At 43.0% G+C, this 15,173-nt stretch overlaps 2 protein-coding genes across 3 annotated transcripts in view; one reads left to right on the forward strand and one right to left on the reverse strand.

Annotated features, from left to right (window-relative positions):
- The window catches only part of LOC142249854 (centromere protein P-like), a 389,082-nt gene that overhangs the window by 205,511 nt on the left and 168,398 nt on the right, over positions 1-15,173 (forward strand). The gene's annotated exons all lie outside the window — the stretch shown is intronic.
- Positions 1-15,173, reverse strand: part of ASPN (asporin) — a 41,344-nt gene that overhangs the window by 11,425 nt on the left and 14,746 nt on the right. Inside the window, exons 2-6 of the mRNA XM_075321788.1 lie at positions 13,539-13,838; positions 11,261-11,373; positions 4,808-5,021; positions 3,341-3,451; positions 1,507-1,600 (exon numbers count right to left, since the gene is read on the reverse strand). Of these exons, the coding sequence (XP_075177903.1) occupies positions 1,507-1,600; positions 3,341-3,451; positions 4,808-5,021; positions 11,261-11,373; positions 13,539-13,815 (809 nt within the window). The 5' untranslated portion in view covers positions 13,816-13,838. The remainder of the gene's footprint in view (positions 1-1,506; positions 1,601-3,340; positions 3,452-4,807; positions 5,022-11,260; positions 11,374-13,538; positions 13,839-15,173) is intronic.

Genomic DNA, 15,173 nt, shown 5'->3' on the forward strand with positions numbered 1-15,173 from the left:
GCGATACGGCGTCTTTTACAATAGAAGCCTATGGACGCCGGATCCGGTGTAATGCGGTAAAAAAACGGATGCGGCCACCAGATCCGTTTTTGTAAACTGAGCATGCTCCAATGTATTGAAAAAACAGATCCAGCAAAAAAAACGGACGAAAAGGATGCAAAAACGGATGCGCCGGATCTGTTTTTTGGAACCATCAAAAAAAAGGATCAGGAACATCAGTTTTTGCATATTCTGCGCCGGATCCGTTGCGCCGGATTGTGCCTGATGCCAAAAACTGATGTGTGAAATTAGCCTAAGAACCTGCAATGCCCTGCACATGAGGTAAGGAACGTAGTGAATCATTAGAACTATACTACATTTCTAATCAGAGGTATATGCTAATATTATTAGAACTATTATGTATTGGGATAGGGTCTTGGAGATGGAATACCTCTTTAAAGCCTAATAGGTCAAGTTCTAATTACACATTCCCTTGAAGAAGATTACAATAGCGTGTGAGGGGATTTTATGTTGTTGCCTACATAAAAGGCAATGGATAAACATTATAAATGATAAACAGAAGGTTATCACAGATAGATAAAGTGAATCTGTCAGCAGGATTTCACACCCCAAACAATTTATATATACATTTAGCTCTTTCAATGACAAGCCCAGCAATACCTTAAGGCTATGTGTCCACGGTAGAATGTACCTGCGGATTTTTCTGCATGAAAATCCGCGACTTTCGCGGAAAATCCGCACCTTTTTTTTGCCGCGGATTTACCGCGAATTTGCCGCAGATTTTGATGTGGATTTTTTTTTTCCCCATTCTATACCCAAAATCCGCACCAAAATCTGCAACAATAATTGACATGCTGCAGATTTTTCCGGATCAAAATCCGCGGCAAATCCGCCGCGGAAAAATCCGCAGCATGGACACAGCATTTCCAAAATGCCATTGAAATGGCTGGGAAGTGCCGCTGCTGCAGATTTTCAGGAAATCCGCGGTAAATCCGCGGCAAAATCCGCGCGAAATCCGCAGTGTGGGCACATAGCCTAACATGGCCAGTCCGCTCCTGCGTTACTGAGAAATCATTTCATATGCAAATTGGGCTTCTGTCACTCCAACTCTATTCCCCACACTAAGCGATGAATAGAGCTGGAGTGACAGAGGCTTCAGATCTACTTCATATCAATTCAAATGTTAATTTTTCAGGAGTAACAAACGGTCCATGTAAAGGTATTGCTGGACTTGTCTTTGAAAGATGTACATTTTAATTTCTACAGTCAGTATGATATATTGCTGACAGATTCCTTTTAATAGCTAAAAAGAATAATAGCTTTGACTATTACTTTTTTACATCTTCATGTATGAGGAACGTTTGGCTAATCATTGGAACAGTCACTTTATTTCCTGAGAGCACATTCATTTTACATTTCAATTGTTGACAAGTATCCTCATGGAAAAAATGAAAAAAAAAAAACCACATGATCATTTGTAATGCTAAATACCCCAAAAAACGTTACCTCTGGAGTTCTTTGTAGCGTATAAAGTCTTCAAGTTCTACTGATGAAATTTTGTTTCGGTCAAGATGCAGCTCGTAGATGGATGATGGCAAATCTGTAGAGATGTAAAGAATTATTACACGTAAAGAAAAATATAATGCAGCAATAGATTCCCTGCCCCACACATGAGATTTGATCCCATAGATCTACATAAGCGGTTGTACATATAGGGTTGTGGTAAGAAGATATTGGAGAGTGGTGCCGAGACCAGATGTAGCATTATATGGTGGGTGTTCAAATAAATGGTACTACGTTGGTATTCCAGTTGTTATAGAGTTGTTCTTATAGACTTCATTCTGGTTTATAGAGTAGTTGATGACTCCTACTATAACATATACAGTATATTCCCCACTAGGCTATGAGTGTTCATGACATCCCTATTTCACAACAGGTCTGGTAGCAAGGTTTCAGCCTGTCAAAAACTAAATATGTTTAAAGGGAAACTATCATGGTGGAAAATGTTATTTACATGCACAAAAGGGTTAATCTGCAGTATATACCATTAACGGCACACCTACCTTACTAAAAGCATGGCTGCAGGGAGAAAATTCACTTACATTCTCCCTGCAGCCGATCACTTTCAGCTATAGGAGCATGCAGAGAGCGGTTAAAGTCATCGTACACTATACTGTGAGTGGCAACTGCTATCCCTAATCCTGCACGGTGACAGCCTGATCTACAGCATATGTGTGCAGTATATGTGCAGAGTGTCCTGTCAGTCAAAGTGCTGGAGAGTGACTATAGCCGCTCTCACAGTATAGTGAGTTATGACTGTAACCGCTCCCTACACCGCCCCTACAACTGAAAGCGATCGGCTTCAGGGAGGACATAAGTTCATTTTCTCGCTGTAGCTGTGCTTCCAGTAAGGCCCCCTTCACAGGTGCGTATAAAAACCAGTACGTGTAAAAGCAATATCGGTGTCATCAGTACAAAGCTTCTCCTTTACTTTAAATATTAAATATATAAAGCACACGGATGGCACACTGATGCCACCCATGTTCTGTACGTGTTTTTCATAGGCTTGTATTGGCCCTTGTAATCCGTGCTACCGGAAAAAAGAGACATGTCTCCGTGGGATTCAAATAGAAACACGGTCCATGTGAAAACACGGATATGTGAGCTCCTCCATAAGCTATAATGGGTACGTGTGGTGTCCGTGACAAAAAACGGATTACACACATACTGCAAACACTGACATGATGTGAAGGAAGCCTAAGTTAGGGACAGGATTGCATGCTTTTAATACCATTTTCCTGTAGTTTTACACTATATCTGCTCTTAAATAGTGTTTCCTAACATGACAAGGTTCATTTTAAAGGGAACCAACCAGCAGGATTTTCCTATATAAAGTAAAGCTAGTGCTATACTGGCACTAGGATGCTGAATATAAGCTTGGCTTTTGTTCAGAGGTTGGATGTTTTAGTTCTGAAATATGTGCAAGTAAAGTTCCAGCAATGCACTGCTATTTGATTGACAGCTGCAACAGGAAGGGAATATGTGGGTTGGGTTTTGCTATCTATTCCCGCCCCTGTTTGCATGCCTGGCCTTCTTCCCCCTGTCGCTGTAATAAACGTTAATTCTAGTGCATGTGCAGTATCATGTATAAGTATGTCAGAAAACTCTTCACTAAGATGACGTCGGAAGCTGCACCTTCGCATCGCGCTATCTCCGGCGCCATCTTTGTGAACACTGTCTTCCCGCGGTCACAACGAGAGCAGAGGATGCACATCCGACAGTTCGATGCAGGACGACAGAGTGCTACTTATAAACTCAGATTACGCAATCTATTACCAACCTTTAGGGATAGATGTCAGTTTGGCTTCTGCAATTCTTACATGGAACACGGTCAGTCCTTCAAATGCTCCGGGTTCTATTCCTTCATTTTCCAGTGGGTTTGCGCTCATTTCTGTTAAACAGAGATAATAATTATTCCCCGTGTGATGTGGAGGGTTGTGTTAGAAATGCATTCTGTTGGTATTGTTGATCTGCAATTTAACCTATTTACAACTGAGCAATTTTCTGTTTTTACACTTTTTGTTTTTTCCTCCCATTTTTCCAATAGTTACAGCTTTTTTTTTTTTTTTTTCATTCACATAGCCATATGAGGTCTTGTTTTTTTGAGGGACGAGTTGTACTTTTGAATGACACCATTCATTTCATCATGTACTGGAAAATGGGGGAAAAAAATTCCAAGTGCGTTGAAATTGCAAAAGAAGTGCAATACCACAGTGCTTTTTGGGGGGTTTATTTACCTTGTCCACTAGACGGTAAAACTGACTAAGAAATATAATTGTATAACTTTTTTTTAAGTGGTGAAAAAAATTAAAATTTGTAAAATAAATAAATAAATTGCCGTTGTCGCCTTTTGTATCGTTTCTATTGGTGCTGAAACAGATTAATGCCAGGTTTGGTGCTAGCAGCTTTCCAGCAGAGCAAGTCAGCTGCAGCCGTTATGTAGTCACATCCCTTTGTGTTGCAGGGTTTCCCAGCAATCTTTGCTAATTTATACAAAACTATTTGTATTCTGGCCACCTTGGTGGAAGGAGCTGCTGTGGATTCGTCCTGAAGTCATATCTTTTTCATTTTGGTTGACCTACCCTCTTGTTGTATTAGTGCAGCTGTGGGCCTAGTGATCCTTACCTCCTCACTCCCTAGCCAGGTCTATTGAAGGGTCGTTCCAGGGCTTAAGGTTCCTGCTCTATGACAGGCGCAGAGCCTGTATAGGGTCTGGCTAGGAGTGCAGAGTACAGTGGCAGGTAAAGGCAGAAGGTGTCCCACCAACCCTCTCACTAGCACCAGAGCCCACTGTTATTGTGTTCCTAGTGTCCCCCTTGTTTGTGGTGGTGTTGTGGGGTGTATTTGTTGTGCGTTCAGACATAGGTTTGTCAGAACGCGCTCGTCACATGTAAAACGTGACAGTAATAGAGTGGACTCGTACCATAACAAGGACCATTGTTGCAAGAACATGAATACCATCGACTTCACCTGTCAGTGGTTTTATTGTTGTAGCTGATTGCTGTATATATTTTAGGATTAATACAAGTTGTAGCTAGTGCGTTGTCAGGAAAAATCCATTTTTGCATTATTGTAATGTTAGAGCAATTAAGTCTAGATTCTTTGTCTCAGCATATATACATGTCTGTAATTGTTCTGGGTAATAGTGGAATGTTTCGGCTAATTAGCAAAGAATGATGCATTTGATAAAGTGTGAAATTCAGTGGCACGCTTTCCAATTTATGACATCCCCTCGAGACACACCTACCTAAAACATGTAAGGACGCCATGCCTTTAAAGGAATCCTTTTGTACTTTTTTTAATTTGTTGTCATGAATTCTCAACTCCGACAAGGATTTTGGAAGGTTGGATGGAATTTCCGTCAGCTGATTGTGAGACAGGTAGAGTCTCCGTAACTTGTTTGTTGACTGGAAGGCTTTAGGGTGAACCTTATATAACTTATTGTTGTTGAGAAACAAGGCCTAGATAAATCACAAAGTACATATTAGAAAACAATTTACAATACTGTCACTCGTATGCAAAATGTGTCATGTAGTAGTACAGATGTCTCTTTACTCATCACTGTTTTCATTAGTCAAATGCTCTCTGGATTCAATTAATTCTGGTTTTCCAGAAACTTCTGGCATGTAAGGAATTAGGGGTAACCCTTTTGAACCTTCTGAAAGACCTAAATCTGAATGCTTAGATTCAATAGGAGAGGAAATCGGCTATAACACCACGGAATCCGAAATGAATGTAATTTCCTTTATCGTTTATACAGGTCGACGTGTTTCAGAGACATCCGTCTCCTTCATCAGGACATCAAAGGAACAGTGACTGTTCCTTTGCTGTCCTGATGAAGGAGACGGATGTCTCTGAAACGCGTCGACTTGTATAAACAATAAAGGAATTATATTAATTTTGGATTCCATGGTGTTAGTGCGGCATATAGCCGATTTCCTCTCCTAACACCATGGAATCCAAAATTAATATAATTCCTTTATTGTTTATAAAGGTTCGACGCATTTCAGAGACATCTGGCTCCTTCATCAGGACATCAAAGGAACAGTAACTGTTCCTTTGATGTCCTGATGAAGGAGCCAGATGTCTCTGAAACGCTTCGAACCTGTATAAACAATAAAGGAATTATATTAATTTTGGATTCCGTGGTGTTAGTGCAGCATATAGCCGATTTCCTCTCCTATCGAATCTACGTCTTTTAGAAACATGGAATGTGCATATAGGGGTTGTGACTGTCACAACCTTAATAGGTGAGTGCGCCTAACGTTTTGTCCATTAACTTGTATACAGGGTAAGACCCTATTATGCTTCTCTCTTCCACAGTATTATACCTAAATCTGAATGCTAAAAGCTGAACGGGCAATGCACTTAAATGGAATCTGACAGAAGGAAAGTCCCCCCCCACCCCCCCCAAAAAAAATACATGTGTGCATGGAACTTTTTCAAAGACAAGTGAAGCATTACGTTTACATGGCCAGTCCATTCTTCCGTTACTGAAAAATCAGCATTTTAATTCATATGCAAATGAGGCTGAAGAGCTATTTGTGGATTTGAAGCCTTTGTCACACCAGCTCTATTCCTCACCCAGTGCCATCTTCTTCTGCTTGACTGACAACCTCTATGATGTGTGACTTCAAACAAAGGAGCCATCAGTCAAGCAGAGGGAAACTACACTGGCCGAGTAATAGAGCTGGAGTGACAGAGGCTTCAGATCTACCATAGCCTTACAGCCTCATTTGCATATCATTTCAAATGCTGATTTTTCAATAATGGAACGAGAGACTGTCCATGTTAAGGCATAGCCTGACTTGTCTTTGAATGAGCTACATGATCATATACATTAGTTGGGGGCATGTTATGACACCCCCCTATTTTTATTTTTTTCTTAATTCTTTTAATTTGCAATCTATTTTAGGGTGCTTTCACACTGCGTTCCTCTCCCCATTCAGTGCTCCTGTTGGAGCCTCCATCCGAACCCCCACAAAACAGGCTTCGGACGTTTGCACCAACTATAATTTGCACTGACTTTGCACTGACTATAATGGTGCAGATGGAGTCACCATGTGCTCTGATATGCACCATTTTCTGGGATGTAAGGGTGCTTTACACGCTGCGACATCGCTAGCGATCTCGTTAGCGATGTGACACGCCAGATCGCAGATAAGATTTGCCGAGATCGTACGTAGGTCAATTTTTGTAGCGCCGGTCACATGTGCGATCTCGGCAAATCGTATGTGAGATCTGGCGTGTTACATTGCTAACGAGATCGCTAGCGATGTCGCAGCGTGTAAAGCACCCTATACACTTAAGGGTACTTTACACGCTGCGATATCGGTACCGATATCGCTAGCGAGTGTACCCGCCCCTGTCGGTTGTGCGTCATGGGCAAATCCCTGCCCGTGGCGCACAACATCGCTAACACCCGTCACACGGACTTGCCTTCCCTGCGATCTTGCCGCAGGAACGACAAACAACATTGTACCTGCAGCAGCAACGATATTTGGGAAAGGAGCGACGTGTCAACAAGCAACGATTTTTCACGTTTTTGCGCTCATTGATCGTCGCTCCTTGGTGTCACACACTGCGATGTCGCTAACGGTGCCGGATGTGCAAGACTAACGACGTGACCCCGACGATATATCGTTACCGATGTCGCAGCGTGTAAAGCACCCTTTACTGTAGGCGGACACCCAGACATAGACCACTGAACGTGGAGAGAAATGCAGTGTAAAAGCACCCTTATATATTCATCTGTTATTTCCTTTGTTCAGCATTGTGGGTGGTGTCTGGGGTTTGCAGATGTTTTCATCTGATTCATCAATTGGAACATTACAAAAAGTCACAAAATTTGGCTCAAACATACTCCAGACCCACCCTGGATTGATTTACAGGAGTTATTTTGTCGCAAATTTTGTAGCATTTTCCTAAATGTGTGACTTTATTCATTAAAAAGTGACAAAACAGGTCAAAGACCAAAGGAGAGCATTTTTGCCTTTGCACAAAATCCAAGAACTGTGTGCACCATTTTTGGGACTGCAGCACAATATTTGGCAATTAGTGCCTCGTGACAAAAAAAAAAGATGATTCAGGGCCAAAGTGTCTTGATATACCACCAGTGCACTTCCAGTTTGATTTTCATATGGATTCAATGCAAAATTTTCATGACTGGCACATTAGATTTTTGCAATCACTCCGAAACACAGTACAGTAGCTGCAAATTGTGGTTCTGATCTGACATAAATTCTAAGTCATATGAAAAGGCTCGTTAAAGGGTCATTTTTTACTTTTAGGATTGCTACTTCCAATAGGTGACACTAAAGTGTGTCTACTTCCTCTCTGAAGAGACAATTTACAAAAAAGGTATAATTCTTCTTGAGGAACAATTGCCTACACAGCCACTCCATGACTTCCATATGTAAAAACATGCAAACGTAACTCTTTTAAGTATTAAACAAAAGTGACTCTGACTCTTCTCATGATTGTTATCCACATAAATCAGAGTTCGTGAAGACCCTGTTCTCTGTTTATTAGTTCTTTCCATCCGATTCTTGCATTAGTACTGCTCCACCCACCACCAACCTCCATCTAAGACCACTCGCCCAGACAACCAGTACCCTGCTTTTCATTAACAGGGGACAAAAAACACAAAAATCCTGTCTGTGGCTAGAGGTCCTTTCTTTTTTTGTTGAAAACCGGTTTGGCTAGATATCTTACATCATGTACAAGGCTCATTAAAGGGTCAGCACTGATTTAGATGGTTACCCCCGCTGATCTGCTGGTGGTGGTGGTGGTTGGAAGTTCTTGGATGATGCCGGACTACAGCAGCCCTGACATTTCTATAAGGCCTGTTTCATATGCCAGTGAAAAACTCAGTCGTTTTTCATTGACGTTTAAAAAACGCATACCGTATTTTTCGTTTTATAAGACGCACCCCAAATTTGGAGAAAAAAAAGTTGAAAAAAAAATATGGGGTCCGTTTTATAATCTCGTGGTGTCTTACCAGGGAGAGGGGGAGGCAGCGGAGTGGGAGTCTCAGACAGAGGCGGTACTGGAGTACGGTGATGCTGCCAGTGATACAGAGGGAGGCCAGATACTCACTGCGGTCTCTGCTCTGTGCTTGGCTGGTGACGCTGCTCTGCTTTGTGCGGTGGACAGTGAGTCACCGGCCATTCCTGAGGATGTCGGCGGTCTACGGTGAGGGCTTCTAATAATGGCGGCCAGAGTCTGTACGTGCGCAGATGAGAGCTTGAGCTGAGAGCTCTATCTGCACAGGCACTGACTCTAGGTGCCATTATTTGAAGCCCCGACCGCCGACATCTTCAGAATGACCACTCACCGCACAGAGCAGCCGCGCGCCGAGCAGAACAGAGCAGCCGCGCGCTGAGCCGAACAGAGTAGCTGTGCACAGAGCAGAGCCGAGCAGAGTGGCGCCGCCCCATGAAAACAACAGCGCCGTACAGACCAGCGCCAGCAGTACCCACATAGCATTTTCCCTGCCTCCTTTGACCCCTCTTCACAACCCCTCCGGTAAGCTACTTTTGGATTTTAAGACTCACCCCTCATTTTCCTCCCAAATTTTTGGGAGGAAATGTGCGTCTTATAATCCGAAAAATACAGTATGTCCCTCCGTGTGCCGTAATTCATGACACACATGAATTATCCATGTGCTATCCGTGATCCATCATCCGTGATAGCACATGGGTGTATATTCACCTGTCCCCGCTCCTGCTGTCCGTGGTCCTGAACTCTTCGGCTCTGCTGTGTTTTCGGCAGCTGCTGACCCCCGCTGCAGCTACTTCCGGGTCAGCTGTGCAATGCATAAATGCATATGCAGGAGAATGAGCCGGCCTGGAAGCAACAGACAGCAGCAGCTGGAGACAGCATCACTGGAGAAGGTGAGTTTAAGAAGCTTTTTATTTTGAATGTACGTGTTTTTCTGGTACGTGTTTCACGGATCACACCATACTGTGGTCTGTTGGACATCAGTGATGCCAGAAAAAAAAAACATGTCTCCGTGCGGAGCACACGGACACACATGTACGCCGCACGGAGACACAGTTAGTGAAAAATCACTGATGTGTGCGCAGACCCATTAATTTTAATGGATGCGTGCATGTCCGTGGTTCTGGTACGTATAAAAACTAGCACATACGTACCAGAATCACTGATGTGTGAAAGAGGCCTAATGGATGCAGCTTTTCAAATTTTAAAATATGTAAGGGGCGAATCTGTAGTACCTTGCAATTGCCACTGTAGTTTTGGCGTAACTGCTGTGTTGTGGCCGGCGGTAACTGCTGATCAGTGGGGGTGCCGGGTGTCGCACCCTCAAAGATTAGATATTAATAGCCTTTCCTGAGGACATCAATAAAAAAAAAGTAGAGGCCAACGTCTCTAAGCAATTGCAGTTGACACTGGAAAGCCAGTTTGATTGATTGTTTTTTTGCTTTGTTTTTTTGTTTTTTTTTGGGGGGGTGTTGTATAGAAAAGAGCTAATTTGTATGTACTATGGCAACTAACAAATCGTGGAGGCATGATCTTGTTCTATATGGACATCTGGTATCGGTCAGCATCCACTACAAACGATGGATGCATCATATAAGTTATGACCAAGTCAACTACAGTATATCACAAGTGTGTTTTCCGAAAACAGGATTCCATGGTTGAGGGAAGAAGAAATTTTTTAGTTTGCTAAATAAAGGCTGCTTTACACGCTACGACATCGCTCAAGCGATCTCATTGGAGTCACGGAATTTGTGACGCACATCCGGCCGCTTTAGCGATGTTTTTGCGTGTGACACCTATGAGCGATTTTGAAAAACTTTCAAAATCGCTAATCGGTGACATGCCCCCCTATTCCCAATTATCGTTGCTGCTGCGTGTACGATGTAGTTCATCGTTCCTGCGGCAGCACACATCGCTATGTGTGACACCGCAGGAACGAGGAACCTCACCTTACCTGCGGCCGCCCGCAATGAGGAAGAAAGGAGGTGGGCGGGATGTTCGTCCCGCTCATCTCCGCCCCTCCGCTTCTATTGGGCGCCCGCTTAGGCTGCTTTCACACATCAGTTTTTTGCCATCAGGCACAATCCGGCAAAAACATGAAAAAACGGATCCGGCATCTGTTGCCGCCGGATCCGTTTTTTCCCCCATAGACTGTTATTAGCGCCGGATTGTGCCAGACGGCCTTGCATTTCATCCGGCAAAATTTACTTGTCCGGCGGTCGAATGAAACTGTACGGCGTGTTTTATAATGGAAGCCTATGGACGCCGGATCCGTTTTTTTTAACTGAGCATGCTCAGTATCCCACCAGATCTGTCAAAAAACTGAAGGAACTGATGGAAAAAACTGATGCAACTGATCCGTTTTTTCGCCGGATCGTGCCTGATGCCAAAAAACTGATGTGTGAAAGCAGCCTTAGTGACATCGCTGTGACGCCGAACGAACCGCCCCCTTAGAAAGGAGGCGGTTCGCCGGTCACAGCGACGTCGCTAGGCAGGTAAGTAGTGTGATGGGTCTGAGCGATGTTGTGCGCCACAGGCAGTAATTTGCCCGTGTCGCACAACCGATGGGGGTGGGCACGCACGCTAGCGATATCGGTAACGATATCGCAGCGTGTAAAGCGACCTTAATACAAAAAAAGAGTTTTCCATGACAATGGATAAATATAAAACAAAAAAAATCTATGAACGCATAGCTTACCGAGAGAGAGGTCAGTCCTTGTAGATCCTTTTCCTTAATCTCTTTTATTCTGTTGTTCTGAAGATCTAATAATTTTGTGTCTGGAGGAATTTTAGCCGGTACAGATGCCAAACCTGATCATTGTGGAGAAACAAGTTGTCACAGTATAAAGTTTTGTTTGTCTAATAGTAGAATAGTAAAAATCATATAGTTCATAAATAACCATAAAACACATGACTGCTAAATTATCAAAGGGGCTGCCTCACGTTCCTATCTGCAGGAGCACACTGCTCCTCTGTCTCCCAGCTTTCCTGCTTACAAGAGAGCAGTGTAGCCCTGATGATTGACAGTTTGAACTGGCGACTTGGCTGAGTACTCGTTGGCTAAACTGTGCACTCTCCCAACTCAGCGAAAGGGCTGAGTACTCGTTAGCTAAACTGTGTGCTCTGACGAAGCGGTGACAGGGCTGAGTACTCGTTAGCTAAACTGTGTGCTCTGCTGAACCGGTGACAGGGCTGAGTACTCGTTAGCTAGACTGTGCACTCTTCTGAACCGGCAACATTGCTGAGTACTCGTTACCTAAACTGTGCGCTCTCCCAAACTGGCGACATACTTGATTACTCGTTAGCTAAACTGTGTACTCTCCTGAACCGGCGACATGGCTGAGTACTCATTCGCAAAACTATGTGCTCTCCTGAACAAATAACATGGCAGAGTACTGATTGGCTAAACTGTGCGTTTTCCCATGCAGTATGCGCAGGCAGCTTCGCCTCTACAGCATTGGAGGAGCACAGAACATAGAAGGTGGCTACATCCAATGATCCAACCAGCTTCAGAGCAGCGTTTACAAGCTCTAGCAATGTGCTTCCAAGCAAACCTGTGCGTTGTAGTCGTTTCACGGATGAAACATGCGAGCACTAGTGATACTATGCCGAGTACCCAAGCACGCTGATGCTCGATCGAGTAACGAGCAGTGGTGAGCACCAGGGCTGTGGAGTCGGAGTCAGAGTCAGAGCTCATTTTGGTGGAGTCGGAGTCGGTATAAAATGCACCGACTCCGACTCCTAAAATATATAATAAATTGGGGACAGGAGTGCAATGCAGAATGTGCTGAATATTTTACTAAATAATAACATTTAGTATAATGCTTATATTTAAGTGAAAAATTTATTGTAGTACAATGTGAACATCAGACATTTAATTGTTTTTATGATACAATAATCAAGATATTTGGATAGAACATAAAATATTTATTGGAATACAACTTTAGAACACAAAAAACTAATAAATTGTAAATATGTAATATATATATATATATATATATATATACACACAGTGTATATACACACACAAGATATATATGTAATCTACTGTATATTACATAGTGTATTACATATTTACAATTTATTACAGTTTTTGTGTTCTAAAGTTGTATTCCAATAAATATATTTTATGTTCTATCCAAATATCTTGATTATTGTATCATAAAAATTATTAAATGTCTGATGTTCACATACACATATTCATGTACTACAATAAATTTTTCACCTAACTATAAGCAATATATGTCGGAGCCGGAGTCGGTGCAAGAGAATTTGAGGAGTCGGAGTCGAAGGTTTGGCTTACCGACTCCACAGCCCTGGTGAGCACACTTGCCCCATCATCAATGGTTTCACTTTGAGGGAAATTTAGAAAGATTGTTTTATCTGATAGTCTTGAACCAAAGTACACTAATGAAAAATGCGCAAAGTCTATTAAACGTCGCACTCCCCATAATTGATTTGTCACATCCTATGCTGTTCATGCCCTGGAATCTGATATTGGGCTACAATTTACACCAAATTATAGTGCATTTGTAGTAAATAAAAGCCAGATTTTGGAGTAAATAGTTAGTTATGATGGTGGCCTACTCTGCGTCCTCCGGCACAACCACATCCACTTTGACAAAAATAAAAAAGTTGCAAAATTTTGGAAATTTTTGTACATCAGAACATTTTTCTAAATCGTTTACCAATTCTGCTCTTTGTTTTCTACATCTGATTATCTACTGAGTTCCAACCTATATGGCCGTGATTGCAACTCGCATAAGGATTGTAACACCGGCTTCTCACGATACTGAATGCCAAATTGGCATAGCTGCTGAATTCTATTGAGGTGACATAAAAATAATTGCACTTATAAAATAGAGAATATAAGGGCTTTGTTCATTGCATCAACATTTTCAGGTTTGGGGCAAAAAAACTCTTTATACAGGTTTCGTCTACAGCGATTTGACAGTGAAATGTTCTTGTGGACTCACCAAGGTCCGAGCACTGCACCACTTTTAAATAACACTGACAGCCAAACGGACACATTGGAAACATGTCAAATGGAGGCAGGGTGGGTCGAAGCGGCAGGTTCCTTTTAAATGGGAATAGTGAGTTTTTGTCGTCGTCGTCGTCATCATCGTCGTCGTCGTCGTCGTCATCATCCATGTCATTCAGCATTAGGTCAGTGAGCGCCATGTACTTCGGAGGTAATACAAACGGCTTGGCGGAGCACAGAGCCAGGAAGTAGAAGAGCACACATTGCTTCATTCTCTCGTCTTAAAATCCAAACCCTGTAATATAAATCACAAGTTTCTTATATATGAGATAATGGTTATATTCTTTAGAATTATATAAAAAGATCTATGACACAGTGCCGTATTTTGCCATAACGCCAACATAAGCCATAGCCTAGGGCGCAGCAGTCAGGGGGTCGTATAGACAGAAGACATATCAACCAAATATTTATACATTTTTCAGTATTATTTTGAAAAGGTCATATATAATGCTGTTTTTTTAAATTTACATCCATATACATTTAATAAATTGAGCAGTATGTTTACGTTGCCCATCTCTACAGCTTGCACTGTTTTGCTCAGTCACAGGGGGCAGCGCTGCAGTTACTTATAACTGTTTCTTGCATCGCTGCCCCCCTTGAAGACCTCCTGGATTGTGGGTGATAGACGCTATGGGAGATGTGAGTTCAGCGCCGGCTCTCTGCTTCTATCTCCTCCAGAGCTTCTAACTGTCACAGAAGACATCGTAAAGGGGCAAAGTTAGTACGGTAGCAGTGAGTAACAGCAGGAAGAGGGGGTGCAGAATTATGTGATTTGGCCTAGGGCATAGAGAGGTTTAAATCCGGCCCTGCTAACTATGGGTGCTTTCACACATCCAGTTTTGGCTGTCAAGCACAATCCGGCAAATGGTGGATAAAACGGATTGTGCCACATGGCCTTGCGTTTCATCTGGCGTGCGTCGAATCTGGCAAAATTTGTCAGTGCGGCCGCCGGAAGGAACGTCCAAAGCAGCGTTTTTTGGGACCGTCGAAAAACCGGAAGGCGACGGATCCGGCGGCGTTCATCTATTTTTACAATAGCAGCCTATGCGCTCCGGATGCGTCATCATCAGGCAAATGACGGAATGAGGCGTCGGATCCGTTTTTTTTATTTTGGGCATGCCCAGAAGTTGTGTAAATGAACTTCTGGTCACAAAAAAGCTCTCTCTTTCTCTCTCTCTCTCTCTCTCTGTCTCGCTCTATCTCTTTGTCTCTATCTCTTGGTCTCTCTCTCTGTCTCTCTCTCTCCCCCTCTTTCTCTTCTCTCTGTCTCGCTCTCTTCTCTCTTCTCTCTCTTTCCCTCTATTTCTCTTCTCTCTCTTTCTCTCTGTCTCTCTCTGTCTCTCTCACTGTCTCTCTCTCACTGTCTCTCTCCCTCTCTCTCTCTCTCCTTCTCTCTCTCTCTCCTTCTCTCTCTCTCTCTCTCTCTCTCTCTCCCTCTCTCTCTCTCCTTCTCTCTCACTGTCTCTCTCCCTCTCTCTCTCTCTCTCCTTCTCTCTCTCTCTCCTTCTCTCTCTCTCTCTCTCTCTCTCTCTCTCTCCCTCTCTCTCTCCTTCTCTCTCACTGTCTCTCT

Source organism: Anomaloglossus baeobatrachus, chromosome 8, assembly GCF_048569485.1.
Source record: "Anomaloglossus baeobatrachus isolate aAnoBae1 chromosome 8, aAnoBae1.hap1, whole genome shotgun sequence".
In the NCBI taxonomy this organism is placed as follows: domain Eukaryota; kingdom Metazoa; phylum Chordata; class Amphibia; order Anura; family Aromobatidae; genus Anomaloglossus; species Anomaloglossus baeobatrachus.